This window comes from Halichoeres trimaculatus, unplaced genomic scaffold (assembly GCF_033239565.1).
Source record: "Halichoeres trimaculatus isolate MK-OKI-2021-1 unplaced genomic scaffold, fHalTri1.1 fHalTri1_scaffold_3, whole genome shotgun sequence".
Taxonomy (NCBI): domain Eukaryota; kingdom Metazoa; phylum Chordata; class Actinopteri; order Labriformes; family Labridae; genus Halichoeres; species Halichoeres trimaculatus.
Window position 1 is genome coordinate 22454942 of NW_027437181.1, and position 17020 is coordinate 22471961.

Sequence of the window (17020 nt, forward strand, 5' to 3'; positions counted from 1 at the left end):
CATGTCCCACAGCATCGACGCCCATCAACAGGGTGATCAGAGTAAATGACACCATCTTCAGCATCCAGTTTGATCTGCAAAGGCTGAGAGTCACTCAGTGATGAGATGTTTTAGGGACAAATGGACTCAGTCTACAATCTGAACGCTCAATGCCGCTAAAATTCTCGGTAACAACTTATTTAAAGGGGAAGACTCAAGACTGAATGAACTCTGGCATGAAGTTGAAGGAGGCTTTGTGTGTATCCATAAATGCTGTCATTAAGTGCCATTTGGTCAACTTCTGCTTTATAAATTCATTCATCCATTCCATTGATTCATTGATTCATACATTCTTTTCTTTTCACCCAAGAGTTCGTGATGGGGTTCTTCAGCATTCTGCATTCAGCAGATCAAGACAAACTTTTCAGGACTTCATTCAACCGTTTTCAGACATATCTTCAGTCATCCATCTTCAGCATTCTGCATTAGCAGTTTAGCGCAAGCTGCTTTAGCTTTCTGCATTCACAGCGCAATTCCTTTTGAAATTGCTTTTATAGTTATCATTTAAACCCTTCTGGCAAATCAGGGATGTGTGTAGATGATTTAGAGAAGGACATAAGTTAAATAAAAGATTCTCTATTTATCCCCTCATCCCGCATTAAAACCATGTGTGACACATACATAATCTGTTTTTGAGTCACAATGTCATTAACTCACCTATATGAGTTGTAAAGGTTAACAAAGTAAATTTACAAATTGAAATTGAAAGTGAAAAAATGACCTTAACTCAATGTTTAATGTGATTTTAGAGAGTTGTGTTGTTTGTGTTTTGGTGAAACCAGTTAAGAGCACCAGCCCCAAATTTTTAAATCTGCATTTGGACAACTACAGCCTGCTGTAGAGAATGAGTCTATTTGCCAGTGCCAGTATTAATATCCCTCCTTATATTAGATGAAAAATAATAACACAGTTATTGTGTGTATTATTAAGTGAAGACGGCTGGTGTCAAGTCTGTGGACAAAGGGCAGCAGCTCAGGCCTCCTTTAGTATCTGTTTGCATGTGGCAGTAGCCGCTGAGTTAGATTTAATGAATTCTCCTCGGGCTCCCCCTCTTCACCACCTCCTGATCCCACCTCTTATACCTCCTTCTCCCCTGCCTCACTTCATCTACACCCAACCTCCTCCTCCTCCTCTCCCTCTCTTTGTAAATGCGCTGCCGAGTGTTCAACAGCCCTTTAAGCCTTTCTGTGAGATCTAATTCTGACTCTTAAGCACACAGAGGTGGTCAGTGACAGGGAGTTTTTATGATGAGTAATAAGAAAAAAATCAGTGAGTGAATGAAAAGGGCTCTCAGGCGTCTACTTTGGTGGAGAAGTCACAGGTGATTATGATTCCTCTCAGTTCTACGTAACAGCTCTCCTGGGCTGGGTGACATAACAGCACAGGCTTGAGCAGGATGGTCACAAAGTTGGCTTCTCTCTTTTATTGAATGCCTTCTATCTTTTACCCGCTTGATGAGCTAGATGTTATCGTAGATGTCTGATCAGACAATCAGCATAGTCTAGCAATATATATATATATATATATATATATATATATATATATATATATATATATATATATATATATATATATATATATTTATATAGTGCGACAAAGTGCTACAAGTTATTCGACTGCAGGTGCTGCCATTAAGTGTAGGATTTTTAAAAAAAATAATATTTATTTATTTTTATTCTATTTTATTTCTATTTATTTATTAATTTATTTATTTGGGGGGGGGGGGGGGGGGGTGTAAACAAGCCAACAAACCAACAACATTCAGTAATAGTGCTGAAAAATCCACAAGAACTGAATCTCAGACCTACTGACTCATTCTACCCTTGAGGAGAAGGGTCAGCTTAAGTGCTTTAGTGTTCCCTGAACAGATGAGTTTGCAGACATCTCTTAAAAGTAGAAAAGGACTCTGCAGATCATGTAGAGTTAGGTAATTTATTTCACCATTTGGGCACAACAGAGGACAAGAGTCTGGCTAGTGATTTAGAGCTGCACTCGGCTGGGAGCACCAGGCGTCTTTCACAGGCACAGCATAGTGAGTGAGGAGGTAGACCTGGATGAGGGAGCCATTCTTGTCAATGTTTTGTAAGCCAGAAGAAGAGCTTTGAATTTGATTTGAGCTGCGACTGATAGCCAGTAAAGCAAGATTAACAGCTGGGTGACGTGTGCTGTTTTGGGCTGGTTAAAGACCAGACGTGCTGCTGCATTCTGGATCATCTGCAGAGGTTTAAATGCACACGCAGAGAAGCCTGCTAGGAGGGAGTTGCAGAAGTCGATGCGTGAAATCACAAAGGCCTTTACCAGCAGCTGGGTGGCCTGTTGTGTTAGGTAAAGTCTGATCCTCCTGATGTTATAGAGGGCATATTGACAAGATTGAGCAATTGAGGCCACATGAACCTTAAAGGTCAGCTGGTCGTCAGTCATGACACCCAGATTTCTGGCAGAGTTTGTGGGCACCAGTTGATTGGAATCAAGCAGGACATTGATCTGTGGTTGTACTGCGGGACAAGCAGGAAGGACAATGAGCTCAGTTTTGGACAGATTTAGCTGAAGGTGGCGTTCCTTCATCCATGTGGAGATATCAGCCAGACAGACTGATACCTGAGCCAAGACAGTTATATTGTCAGGAGGAAAAGACAGGAAAAGCTGAGCGCGTCAGCGTAGCAGTGGTAGGAGAAGCCATGAGAGTGGATCACTGCACCAAGTGAGGTGGTGTATAAGGAAAAGAGTAGGGGACCAAGCACTGAACCCTGGGGTACCCCTGTTGATAAGCCATGTGATTTAAACACTTCTCCTCGCCATGACACTCTGGGGGATCTGTCTGTGAGATAGGACCTGAACCACGACAGCACAGATCCTGAGATGCCAAGTTCAGAGAGTGTGGAGAGGAGGATTTGATGGTTTACTGCGTCAAAGGCAGCAGACAGATCCAGCAGCAGCAGCAAGACAGAGGACTGACCAGCAGCTCCAGACAGTCCCAGTGATTCTGTGACTGACAGGAGTGCAGTCTCAGTGGAGTGGTCACACCTGAAGCCAGATTGATCGGAGTCGATCAGGTTGTTTTTCAGCAGATGCTCAGAAACTTGGTGATAGACTGTTTGTTATTTTTGACAGGAAAGGCAGTAGTGAGACAGGCCTGTAATTTTCAACCTGGGCTGGGTTGAGATTCGGTTTCTTAAGCAGTGGGGTGACCCAAGCTTGATTAAAAGCTGTGGGAAGACCCCAGATTCCAAGGAGGAATTGTCAATGTGTGTGACTGCAGGTTTGATTTTGGGTAAAATGGTCTACAGGATGCTGTTAGGTATAGGATCAAAGTAAAAATCATAAATATTCAAATTTTGCCCTTAGAAAAAATAACAGCACAGCCATGACTGCTGTATCTTGATTGCCCTGTACTTCCAGTGAATAGCACAGGTATCTGCAGGTGACACATGGAGGTCAGCAGAGCCACTGTGACTTTCAATACATTCTGTGACTTCAAAATTGCTCCCCGCCTCTGATTCCCTCCTGAAGTGATTCAACTCAACAGGCCAACTCTTCTGCAAAATTACAGCTGCGGGAGTCAGTAATGACACTCCAACCGTCTTAATTATTCTGAACAATGGCTGGTCCTGCGCTGCTGTAATTAAGCCTTTCAAGCTGCACATAGTGGCAGACAATTTGATCGCCTAGCTCTTCATGGCTGACTCTCACGTCTTCATGATTTTATCACAAAATATATTGTCCTGCAAATTTTTGTTTAGTTTTCAAATTGCCAAAGAGAAGAAAACATGGAGGGCTGTGTTTTTTTCCCCAAGCTATCTAAAGAGGAGCTGCGACAGGAGCGCATGCCCACCTGAACAACCAATCAAGACACCCCTCTCTGAAGCCAGGCGAAGGTTTAGCGCAAGGCCATTTACTGTCAGAATTTAAACCCACATGATTTATGGTATGGTTGCCCTGGTCTGCTTTTCCTTCTTAGTTCAAAGGCTGAGTCTGGCTGCAGAATGCTCAAGGGCACAGGCTAATATGATAAACAGGGAACAGAGGCTGCAGGCTGGGGGGGGGAGTTGGATCTTCAGCTTGCTGCAGTTTACCCTCACCCTGTGAAAAAGCCAACGATGGTGCCTGTTTGGTGGGGGAAATAGCTTCTCTGAAGCCAAGAGGAGCAAAGAGATGTGAGCATGGGGGATCTTTTACCCATCAGCTCTCTTTGGGAGGGAGGGAGGGACAGAGAGGAGGATGGTGTTGAAGGGATCACCAGTGATGGAGGATTATTATTGCTAAAAATAAGGTATTTTCCTCTCTTCTAAATGAGTCCCTCTGGGTTTCTATTCATATTATTATTCTTAGAAGAAGGAGCGTTTTTTTTTTTTTTTTTTTTAGTTTTTTTTTCTTTGAATATGCAGGCATCATCCACTGAACTATGTAGCATGCTAATATATATTAAAATGTGTTTGGTTTCTTTGGAAAATGTTGTGTTTGTTGTGAAAGAGAAACTATATCAGTTTACTGTTGAGCATTTGGAAAGCAGACGAAGAATATACCTCCTCTTTAATTTTACCCCCCCCACACACACACACACCAGCAATCAGTTGAGATGAGTCAGAGTCCATTTTTTTTCTTCTTTTTTTAGATTACATTAGATTAGATTTAACATTATGGAAATTACTCGCTGCAATTTAATCTCAAGAGCTGATTCAAAATAACAGTATTTAAAAAAATCGTGAGCATTGCAAGATGGATTTAAGCCTCTCTGGTCAGAAACGGGCAGCTAGCTGTGTGAGCCTCGCAGCGTTTGTCTGGGAAGGAGATTGGCCCTGCTAAGAAACGAACATTTACTGAGGACCGCTAACAGATGGCAGGGTGACAACTTGAGCTGCCGTGTCTTGTGTTGACACATCACTGTGGGGTCACAGCTCAAGGCAACACATCATCACATCAAAGTCCATCTCTCTCTTTACCAACATCAGTGCCCCTATGATCTCGAAAATTGCCTGAAAAGGTTGAAGTGTTGATATGTTATGATGTGCAGATAATATATAGGAGAAGGAAGCATGGATGGAGAAATACCTGATATATAGGTTACAGCCGATCTTCAAAACATCAATTACCAAGGATATGGACCACAGTTTTCAGCTGTCAAACTTCCTAAATACATATATCTGTATTGATCAGATCGCACTGATGCTTCACTGTGGAAAGTTGAAAGCATGGATAATATCTTAGGCACTTCCAAACGGTGACAGGGCAGCTTTGCAGGACTATGGAAGAGCTAATGCTACGGGTGACCACAACTTCCCACATGTACAGTATAGCTGCATTTCCACCAAGCAGTCCGGTGCACATTTAGTGGTGTTTCCGCTGACTTGTCCTGGGACAGATCCCCAAATAACCAAGACGAGCAGTCCCACTTTTTGGGACACTTTCGTATGGGTGCAAGACTGAACCGATCCACTCTTGGAAGGTGGAGCTACAACACTGCAGACCATTGATTGGTCGAAAGAATCGTCACTTACCATGTGACAGCAACTGTCACTGGCGGCACACAGCCTTCTCTGAAACAAAGCTTGATTGCACTTTGTATCAAAGAGCTACATGTCAATCACAAAGAACGAATTGCTATAGTGAACTTGTGGGTGAACTGGGTGAACTTGTGACCTTAATATCATCTAAACTACCGAGTTAAAAAAAATCACCCGCCCTACAGTGTGTGTCGATAGTTAGCAATTGAATTAGCAATTCAGTCAGGAGATGTTTTGTTGTACGAGGCTAAAAATGTTTATTTCTGCTGTAAAAACTTTAGGACTTCCACTGTAGCTGTGTTTCCATTACACCTAGAATTGCGCAAAAATGTAAAAATCGCAATAAAAAATGGTAATGGAAATGCCACATTTTCGAAAAACCTCTCACATTTTGATAAAAAGTTTTTACGCTCTCAAGAGGTGGTTTATCAGAAGTTTCAATATTGAAGTTTCTCGCAAAAGTGCAATGGAAACACCTTTTTCGCAAAAACATCACGTTGTCATAACAACGCACCTCCTTGTACATGCCCACTGCCACACAAACGGACTCTGGCAGGACGGCTGTGAGCGGGCCAGAGAGCTGCAGGGGGGAGGGACGGAGGTCTGAGCGTGAGTGAGAGTATGTGAGCTGGAGATGAGGATATTCATTCAGTGTTTTGTTCATGCCTGTTTTGAGTTAGCGTGATCATCGCTGACAGTTTGAGCAGTGAATAAAAACACTAATGTTCAAGAATTGGCATCATCATGAATGCAGTGTCCGGCTTCACTTGAAATGAGTCTCAAACACTTGCCTTGTTCTGAGTCTTTTCAGCGCACAATTTTGTCATTACTGCCACCTACACATGACAAGTGAAAGTGCACTGTGACACAGGAAACATCTATCGAAGAAAGGCCCAATCTTATTGCTTCAAAATGATTGCACTTGTTATTTCACATGTATTTGTATGCACATCTTACCAACCAAAATTATTTGTCCCATTTTTTGATCTTCTTTTAAGTAGGGCACATATGGTGCATTTCCGAACATCATGAGCTTTTTTTTGCACAGGAGGAAAGAAAAGGCCAGAGGACCAGGGGGCTGGAGGAGCAAGAGGCAAAGTGGGGTCATTAGGGTTGGCAACCTGTGGCCATCTTTCTGATGTTATCCATGTGTATGCTTTCATGAACTCAGTCCCGCGAGGCACACACAAATGCAGACACACTGACGGAGAAAACTTTGGGCCATGCACATCAGAGGCTACATTGCAAAGTTGGCATTTGGGCAATATTTGCGAACAAACTGGCGGATTTCAAAAGGCTTTGACGATGGGTTTTAGAGGGGGGAAACTTATTTGGCTGGGCTGTAGTTGTGTGTGTGTGTGTGTGTGTGTGTGTGTGTGTGTGTGTGTGTGTGTGTGTGCTTTTGAGTGCTCTGGGCCCCTGGCTGCCAACAATATAGAGACATGCTATGGGCGTGAGAGGAGGAAGAAGAGTAAGAGCACTTTCCCGAGAGAGCTACCTCAAATGCACTTAAAATAAAACAGGTAAGACAAAAAAAATAGAAAGACAGTAGTCATGTTTTAAATACTTTTTCATTTGATAAGAACTCCACATTTGTCCACAGTAGCCTGTCTTAGCCTTACAGGACACTCAAGTTTCATCCCACCCACTGACTTGAATCCCTCAGAGCCCTCATGCCCCTCTTTAATGTTAAAATTAAGATATTTTAGCGTATAACAATGATGATGCATGCTTTCTCAAGCTCAACTGTGGAGTTGAAAGAGTCCATCTTGGACGCAGCAAAAAACTTGAGACACACGCGTTTACAGTGCTTTAACCCTGAGGCCCGTGGGGTAATGAAAGGATTAATTACTGTCGAGTTTGACCCAAGGAGAACTGGAGCAGATTATCCCAGATACTGCAGAGGAAGGCATTAGTGCTGGTCATCTCTCTATGGCAGCAGATGCACAGCCACTTCAGCAGTGAAGATGTCACCATGACCTCGCTGATCTGGCCAGTCGCACAAAAAAAAAAAAAAAAAAGCACAGAAGAAACAAGGCTCATGTGGCAACAGCAGCAGCAGCAGCAGAAGAAGAAGAAGCAGCCGCGCAGCACTCACACCAGGACCCTGTGTGCTTTCTTGTCGCCATTTCGTCTCCTCTCAGCAGGCCGGCACGAGAGGAGGAGAATAATGTGTAATTACAATAGACAATCTAAAGCAAAGCCCTTCACTTTCAATGAGTTCCTCTTGCGGAGGGAAGGTTACCTCAAGGGGGAATTCTAATGAAGCAGATGGCTGAGTGCTCACAGGGGCAGCCGCAGACTGTCCTCCTTTTTTACAGGCTGCCAACATTTACGGCATTCTGAGGAGCCTCACCTGTCTCCCGAATGCTCTTTGTATGCATCTGTGAATAAGTGTGTGGAGGAAAAAGACATTTGCTCACTGACACCTCTCACAAGATGGAGGAGAAATAGAATGACCGCACAAATTTGCAATTTCTCACACTCAGCTGCACACGCCAATAAAAAGGAAAGTGTCAATAATATAAGAAATAAAGGGTTTGCATGTTGCATGAGGTGTTATGATGCAACATTTAAAATATGTGAAGGCAAAGAGAGAAAAGAAAACACTCTAGCAATGTATTTCTTATAATTTATTCTATACCATTTTATTTCATCCAGTATGTGTGCTTATTGACAATGCAGTTTACGCCTCACCCGTTTCACTGCCACACAGATAATAAGCCACGGCTACCATATGTGGCTGTTCTGTGGGTCAGCGCAATGTTCCCCAAGTGCACATCCAGTCACACCATACCTATACAGTTCCCTTATTGCTTTTTTCCCCGTTGTTCCTGTGTTAAATGCAGAAAAAATAGATATCCATTGATCAATAGCAAAGCGGTCAAAATACTGTCCTCCACCAAAAGGTTGCTCATCCACGAAAGAAGTGTTGAAGCAGTCACTGTCTTCATGAAACAAAAAGGTTGAGCCTTCAGGTAGAAAGTCTTGGTCTGTAGCATCACGTTACAAAAAATGTCCCACTGCTACATCGCATCAAAGAAGAGAGATTATACAATGTAAATGTTTCCTTAAAAACCATGGATATGCTATGACGTCTGTACACACACAACATGGTGAGCATTGCTTATTGTTATCTGATATGGAGATCACTTATCAAGAGAGTCTAAAATAAATACATAAATTTAAATAGGTCCTATGGAAATACATAAATCTGTATAAATAATTATTTTGATGTCATTATGATTTCAAAAGATTAAGTGGAATTATAGTACACACTTCAGCAAATGAGAAAAATAGTTTTTTAAATGTAAACCCTCATCTTTTTAAAAGAAGTACCAAGTTGCCTTTTTATTCCCTCCCTCGCTTATCCAGTTATAAGTCCCTCCCATCCCAACTTTGGCTTCAACATAAGACACCTGTTCAGCTGTAACCAAAGAACAAATCAACCAGATCGAACCATCTTACTTTGTGAAATCTTAAATATGATTAAACTAAATAGGATGAATAGATTACTTTGTTTTGACTGCTACAAAAAGAGACTACTGTCAGTTTTATGCACAGAGCTTTACCTTCACAAATCACACTTAGTAGTGAACTTTTACACTCCTCCTGCAGGTGGCACTCAACTGGGTCACATCCAGGTTACACTACCCAACAGCCCACTTTGTGTCAAAATAACATTACCATCATGTTATTCCAGCAGCAAAAGAGGTCAGTTATATGAGATGCTACTGCAAATGCAACTTATCACCACACTGAGCAATTTCCTTATCATATCTGAACACAATGGGGTGAAGTGTCTCACACAGCACCTGATCCAGGTGCTTGTGAATTAAATAAATGGGATGTTTGTAAAAGGATTTTGTGGCCTTGAATGTATCACCAGGGGCCTAAGAAAAAGAAAACACACACACACTCACACACATCTTTTCTTCTCAGAGAAATTGCAGGTTCGATAACAACTGCTGCTACATCTAATCCTCCATCACAGCAAATGATTTCATCAGTGTGTATTGCTGATTAAGCTACACATATTTATGGGCTGTAGGACAGCACAAAAGGGGGGTGGGGGTGCTAAGATTAGGCAGTGAAATTGGAAGTGCACCAAACAGAATATGAACATGCTGCGCTGCAGAAACAACCATGAATTGGAAATAGTACAGAGGTGCCATGTGGAGCTGCACCAAGGATCTGCAATAGGAGGGAGGGTCGATCTACAAACCTGCTGGCTGCTTTAACAACACATCTACCTGGAGCCAACAACAAGACCTGAGCCAGGCATGGCCTCAGGCAGAGGAGAGATTAATAACTCCTGCCAGATGTGATAAATTTTACCACAACATCCTCAGTTTCAGTCTCAAGCCTAGATAGCCTTGACCTAGATGAGATTCACTTCAAATAAAGCAATCAATCCAAACAGACGTAGAACGCTCAGCTGACAACAATACTTTACAGCATCAAAGCAACAACAGTCACATCAAGAGCTTTCCTTCTGTTTCCTCTGAACTGATTTCTGGACATTCTCTGTTGCAGTGTTTTAACACAACACTGGCGTGTTGTGATCCTTCAAGTGTCATTCATTGCTATTTCTCCTGCTGCTTCCTCCCCATGTTAAGACACACAAGGATGTAAAGAAACAGTTCCCTGCATGAACGAGTGGATCGCAGACATTATCAGTTATTCTCTTTTTAAAAAAAGAAGGTATCTTTCACATTTCCTTCCTCTAAAAAAAAATTGTAAAATTTGCCATGCTACATGCAGCTGCAGGAGATAAAATAACTGGCTTCAGTGGATATCCTACTTGAAATCACTTATCTGTGATGATGCACCAGACTAAGTTCAGGCCAACTAATCAATCCCTGTGTATTGTCACCCTCTCCCTTTGCTATGACCTGTGCCTCCCGCTCCCACCCTCCTCCGTCAGGGCCCAGCCCCTGTCAATTGACCCTGCCAGCCTACACTCACACTCACACACACACACACACACACACACACACACACACACACACACACACACACACACACACACACACACACACACACACACACACACACACACACACACACACACACACACACACAGAGCGGCTGCTACAGTGGCTACTGAGCTCAGGGCTTTCCCTCCTGATCAATAACACAATAACAAACATCCACAGGCATACAGGGACAACAATAAGGCAGGGGGTGAAGCCTGAGGAACAGCTCACAACTCATATGACCCCATCATGTGCCTCTTCTCCCCTTGGCTGAAGGTCAGATTATTCGTTCCCCTCAGAACCTGAATTCATCCTCATGTCTACACCTTTTTCTCACACATACACTTCAAACTCTTCTTCCCATTACACACCTTCAAAAGGTCACATTGCAAGAAAAAAAGGGGGCTTCTTCCCCATGTGGGAGGTACAACAGTTTGCCTGCTTTTGTACAGTGCAAGGCCAGCAGGAAGACCAGGGTTTAAACACCTACACTGTTTGCAGATGATCAGTATTCAAGGGGTGAAACCGTTCGATGTGTTTACCCTCTGCTGTCTCTGTCCCTGCTTCCCCTGAACACTCTGAATGATGGAGGTGGAAAAAAGAGTCCAAAGCTTCCTACTTTAAAACAAAAGATTAATGACTATGTTACAGAGCCTTTCATGGAGTTTTCATCTTCAGATTTAGATTGTGTAAAACAAAACGGGGCTCCAGATGTTGTTCAAGCCTCCTCTGTCCATAAACCTACACAAAAGCTGTGATTCTTCATTCATGTCATCCTTTTAATCTGTATTAGGCAAAATAATCACAAAGTTCTTGTGACCAACATTTACAAAAAAATAGTGTCATATCTTGAAGGTGATGGATTCAGTTGGGTGATATTTTGACATTTTCTTATTTTCATGCTCTGGATAAACTAAATATCTACATGAACTAGCTTTTTGAACAGAAACACATTATAGCAAAGTCACTGTATCAGTCATATACTCTGATGAGCACTTCCTTTAGGTTACTGATCAGAGCAAGTTATTGGTCTTTCAATGACAGTATTGCCTAAAAGTCCTGTAGAGCTTGCAATGAAGTTAGTGTCCAGTTTCTATTTAGTTCATGATGGTTTTTTTATGAGCTGAATCTAAAAAACACAGTGAAAATTTTAAGGATTCCCTTTCTGTTGTTTAAATGTGGTATATTTTCTCCAATATAATATGTGCACAAAAAATTAGGATTGTTCATTTTTCTTGGTTTTTGGAATGGGAAGCCACCGTGTGCTGACCTGGTTGTGTGCATGTCTCTAAATGTGCATTCCTGCAGCTGTATGTGTCATGTCATTTGTATAGCAATATGCGTTGTTATCTGGACCTTTCAGAGCTGTAATGAGCGAAGAGCACTGTCCCTGTGCACCTCTCTGTGTGAGTCCATGATAGCCTGCGAGAGGGTCAAGAGATTACAGACATGTCTTGTTAAATTAGGCTGCTGTGGCTGAGTGCTGTGACGGAGTTAGGGACCCAGCTGTCTGAGTGGAACCAGATCTGTCTTGGTGATGAGCTGCAGACAAACATGCAGAAGCATATTGCAGCTCTCCTCCTATGGGAGCTCAGCGATATCTTTCTTTTCCATGTATCCACTTAACCCGAGCATGGCTAGGCTTTCTGACTGCACCTTTAGATCCCGAATGAGCTAATATTGATGGATACATTTCCATCTTTGATTTCCAACAGCTTAATCAATATCAGCACCATTCAGTGTATACTTAATAAAAAAACGCAAACACTGCAGTCAAAGATATTGAATTATCTGCTGTATATAGTGCTAAAACTTAAAAAATAAAATACATACAAAAAGAAGAATGCATTTTGCTTGGAGTTTGGTGACAGTATGGGAATATCTCCTTGCTATAAAGAGTGGGCTGCTTGAGGCTTACTGACCTGAAGTACTGAGTCACACATCAAGATTGCCTTGATACATTTTGTCATTATTGTTTCTGTAGCTTGCTGAAGGACACTTTTGCAGGCGAAATGGCTGCAGATTAAAGTATTTTTAGATATGGAACAGTCTCCCTGCCTTCAGTGCATCCACTAGAGAACTTACTTTTAGCATCATAAAAATGTACATTCAACATCTCTTACTCAGTGAAGATAAACATCTGTAGTTACCCTTTAGCAGCTTCTGGTAAAGCATTCCCCAAAAAATAAATCCTTGGTGATATATTTGATATTTTTATGTACTGGATAATGTATATCATATATGACTGTAAAGTCTGATTTAGGGGCTGTATTGTTATTGACAGTTCTTTGATTTCCAATGGTCTGAGTGCTCCACATTACAACACACAAGCTGTGGGAAATGGAAGTCCTAGTTTTTGAGAAACCGCCTTTTAAACAGTCCAGGAAAAAGTCTTGCCTTGCATCTGACTGTTCCACTAAAGCAGACACTTATTCTCTCTCACACACGCAGACATCCACAGTTGCACACAGTCAGTAAGAAAAACAAGTTCTCTACACACATTAGCGGCATGGGCTTGGAAGACAAAGTGAGCTTGTTAGGATATGGTCGAGGACTCTGCAGAAAGGCAGCCGTTTACAAACCGTTATGTATCAGTACTGAGATGGAGGGTTGCTTGCTAAACCTCCTTCCTTCAAACTTGCAATAAAGTGGTATAAAATGAGGATTGAAGGACCAAGAGGAGGTGAATTATTACCCCACAAGAAAATTTTTTTGGTTTCTAAAATCTCTTCTCCATCTCTCGTAAAGTTTTGAAAATCTTACACAGTTGATAAATAATTACAATCTAACAGATACATTTAAGGATCAACAATATGTGATCCTGTATGACATGGTACAAGAGTCAGCCTGTCTTGAAGCATGTTGTTTTTGCTAAAAATGTAGATACTTTTTTCTTTTGAAACACACAAAAAGCCTTTATACATGCAGGTATTAGTGCATAGGTTCCTGCTGAAAAAAGAGAATTATTGTGTAGTCCACTGAATGTCTTCCCAAACATCACTGGATGAATTTGGCATAGTTGAATAAAGAAAAAGTCTGTCCTTTAAATGGAGATAATTTTTCACACCCTCCTAGTCCTCTGATTAACCTATCTTTTAAATATATTTTTATCTATACACAGTATGTATGACTTTGAAAAAGGACGACACATAAAATAAATAGTGTATACTTCTGAGTTACCCAGTAAAGTGTCTTTAAATCACAGTAGATGTAAGATCTTGGTAAAATGAGAGGTGGAACACAGTGGAGTCTGAAGATAGAAAGAAAAGAAAGCCACACTTGGAGATAGTTTGTGTGTGCTTCACTTTGGAGGAGCACTGGAGGGTGTGATCAATCCTCACAAATTAGAGGGAAGTTTAGAGCGGACAGTTTGAGGTTCTAGATCTGATGAGTAGGCAACTGAGCCCCTCCGTAGATGTGAGGCTGGGGAGGTCCCAGGGGACTGAGTCTGGTGAGGATACCCTGGAGACATTTGGGTCGGAGGAGTCATGCGCCCTGGCACTGAGCTGCAGGGTTTGGGCACAAGAGTGGGCGATGAAAAAGGTGAGGGGTAATATCCAGTTTCCACAGAGGGGGGAGGAGTATGGTGGCCTGACACCTGGGCTACCTCTTGATGCAAAGATGAATGTGAGCTGGATAAAAGCTTCAAGTCCTCAGAAAAGCGGCCCAGTGGAGAATCTCTTCCTGTTGTTTGTGGCTGGCTGGGAAGCTGTGATGGGAGAGAAGACTGTGGCATGAGAAGAGAACTGTGGGATCCTGTGGCACTGGAGGGGTCACTGTAGTGGAAAGTTCTGCCAGCTACTGGGCTTTGAATAGTAGGGCTGGGTGCCACTGGGGTAAGGCAGGGGGAGGCATTTGCTGAGCCGTACTGGGCCAAGGAGGCCAGGGCAGACCTCTCCATGGACACTTGGTGAGGGAGGAATCCAGACTGAAGGCCTGCCAGATTAATGTGGCTCAGGGCAGATGGGGAACCCTCAGTGGGCTGTTGACTGTGCTGTCCTCTACTTGAGGATGGGGACCCTTGTGAAGGAGTATGGAAAAGGTTTAAGCCACTCGTAGTCCTGCCCCCTCCAGCAAACTGCTGCAAAGGAACCACCTGAGGAGGCTTGGGAGGTGGTTGACTATGGGGAAGCTGACTAGACGTAGAACTAGATGGGCCAGCAGATATGGGACTCTGACAGCGAGAGGAGTTCATATATCCAGATGGGATTCCACTTGATGTTCCTCCAACAGGACAAGCTGTAGACCCTCCTATATGGCTCCCCACTGTCCCTCCTACTGCTCTGCTTGCATGTCCACCAATCATTCCTACCCCTGGCCCACTGAAACCTCCCCCAATATGGCTAGTTGTTGGTCCAACAGAAGTCTTTCCAAATGATGTTCCAGGATTCCCTACTATTGAATCACCTGAAGTTCCCACGAGTGATCCCCCAGAGGCCCCACCTGTCAATATCCCAGAAACCATTCCAATCGATCCACCAGAACCCCTCCCTAAAGATTCGCCAGTGGCCAATGATACCAATGTTTCTCCAGAGGTCCCTCCCACTGATCCTCTAGAAGCTCTTTTTAATGATCCTCTAGAAGTCCCTGTTATTGATCTTCTGGTTGCATCTCCGAATGGCCCTGATATGACTGATGCACCAGCCGCTAACTTCCCACAAGCAGCAGCCACAGGTGCTTCAGATACCCCCCCAATTGATTCCCCTGAGATCTCACCTACTGAGCCACAAGTTGCTCCTCCCAACCCAAAGTTCCCCCCCGGAGTCAGTTCTGTCGTTCCAGTTGTAAAGTCCTCTCCAGCCCAAGAAGTGTCTCCTTCCGCAGACCCTCCAACTGCTCCACCTGAAGACCACCCTGTTGCACCTCCACATGCTCCAACTGCACCCCCACTTATCCCTGAACCTGTGCTACCACTTGTGGATCCTTGGTGAAAGAGGTTTGATAAAGGTGGAGTGCTAGAGCGGAAGGGTTGTTGATTCTGTGGTTGTGGGTGTAGCTGGGCCATACTAGATGAGGGTGACCCAGAGGAAGAGAATGGTCCAAAGGGAAAGGCAGAGGCCCCTCCTCCACTGGTCCCAGAACCAGCCGCACTAGGTCCATTGTTGGCTGTTCCACTTGAGGCCTGCTGACTGGACCCAGTTGCACCTGTACCTGACGTCATATGCTGGGCCCGAAAAGAGGCCAGCAATGACATGTCCACCCCAGTGCGGAGTTTAGAGGGTGTGCTAGAGGGAGAGTTCCCGGTAGAGTCCGGTGTTGGGGATGGGGGAACAAATGAGGGGAACTTCTTGAGGCGACTGGAGGGGTCTTTTAGGGAACCGAGAACAGAAACAGGAGGCCTGAAAAGAGTTGGCGGGAGGTGGGGATGGTGTGTCAGGGCGATGGCTACTGAGGTTGTGGCTGCTGCTGCTTGAAGAGGAGCCTGAATGAGGGGGGCCCAGATGACAGGGGTAGGCGAAGGAGGCGTCTGAGGAGGGAGGTTCTGCAAGAGATGGGCGCAGGTGGCCATGTCCCTGTCATGTTGCACGATCTGCTGGATGATTTCATTCTCTTGGTAATTGAGCACACCAGAGTTGAGGTCATGTTGCACCTTGTGTTGTAGGATGGAGTTTTTCTTGCCTGTGAAAAGACGAGAATGGCATGAACATAAATCTACAACACAGATAGACTGAGGCTGTCATTTGTTGGTATAGGAGTAACCTCCTTTTTTTCTGAAACTGAAAGAGAATAAAGAAAATGTGAACCTCAAAGTACATGAGGAGTGTGGAAAACACATTTTCAAAGAGGCAGGGTGATAAGCAGAAGGGGAACTAGAAGGCATAAAAGAGCATGGAAAAGAAGAACAACAAAAGATGAGTTGGAGATAACTATCGTAAGACAGAAGCTCAGGATCCTTGACAGCCTGGGGCATGGGTGGTGTGCTGTCTACTGGCTCAGTCAGTCTTTTTAAAAGACTCAGTCCAATGTCATCACTGAGAAAAACTGAAACTGATATGGAGTAAGTAGTGTCTTTAAATATTCTCAGCTAGAGGCTTTAAAAATTGGAGGAAAGTAGCTCAAAAAGCAGGGATAGAGTTCAAAATGTTCTAGGAAATACGTTACCTTACAAAAGGAAAATGATAGCCTCATTTGAGATTCAGAATAAGAATGGTCTTTAAAAAATGTCTTTGTCTTAGCTGTCTCAGCACCTCACTTCACACCCTAGAAAATGCATGAAGTCCCTGTGAGGTTTGCACAAGGTCAAAGAGACAAGATAGAGCTGTATCACTAAGAATAGCAGCTGACCCAACCTCGAAGAGAAATGTGTGCAGCTCTGACCAGGAGTCTATTAGTCATTGCTGAATGGCCACACTAGCAGCGACAGGGTTAATTCACATGACTGCCATTTTCAATTTGGTGCGGACAAAAGGCTGTGAAATCCAAAGATAGTGTAAATGTAATTAGGAACAGATCAATTTCTGCATTTTCTGCCATGACTGCAGGCAGATTAGTAGAGGTGTT

At 43.3% G+C, this 17020-nt stretch overlaps 1 protein-coding gene across 3 annotated transcripts in view; it reads right to left on the reverse strand.

Annotated features, from left to right (window-relative positions):
• Window positions 1-8191: 8191 nt before the first annotated feature.
• hcn4 (hyperpolarization activated cyclic nucleotide-gated potassium channel 4) overlaps window positions 8192-17020 on the reverse strand; it is a 79047-nt gene continuing 70218 nt past the window's right edge. For all 3 annotated transcript variants that reach the window (XM_074666295.1, XM_074666296.1, XM_074666294.1), the window contains one exon: window positions 8192-16138. In XM_074666295.1, the coding sequence (XP_074522396.1) occupies window positions 13857-16138 (2282 nt within the window). In that variant the 3' untranslated portion in view covers window positions 8192-13856. The remainder of the gene's footprint in view (window positions 16139-17020) is intronic.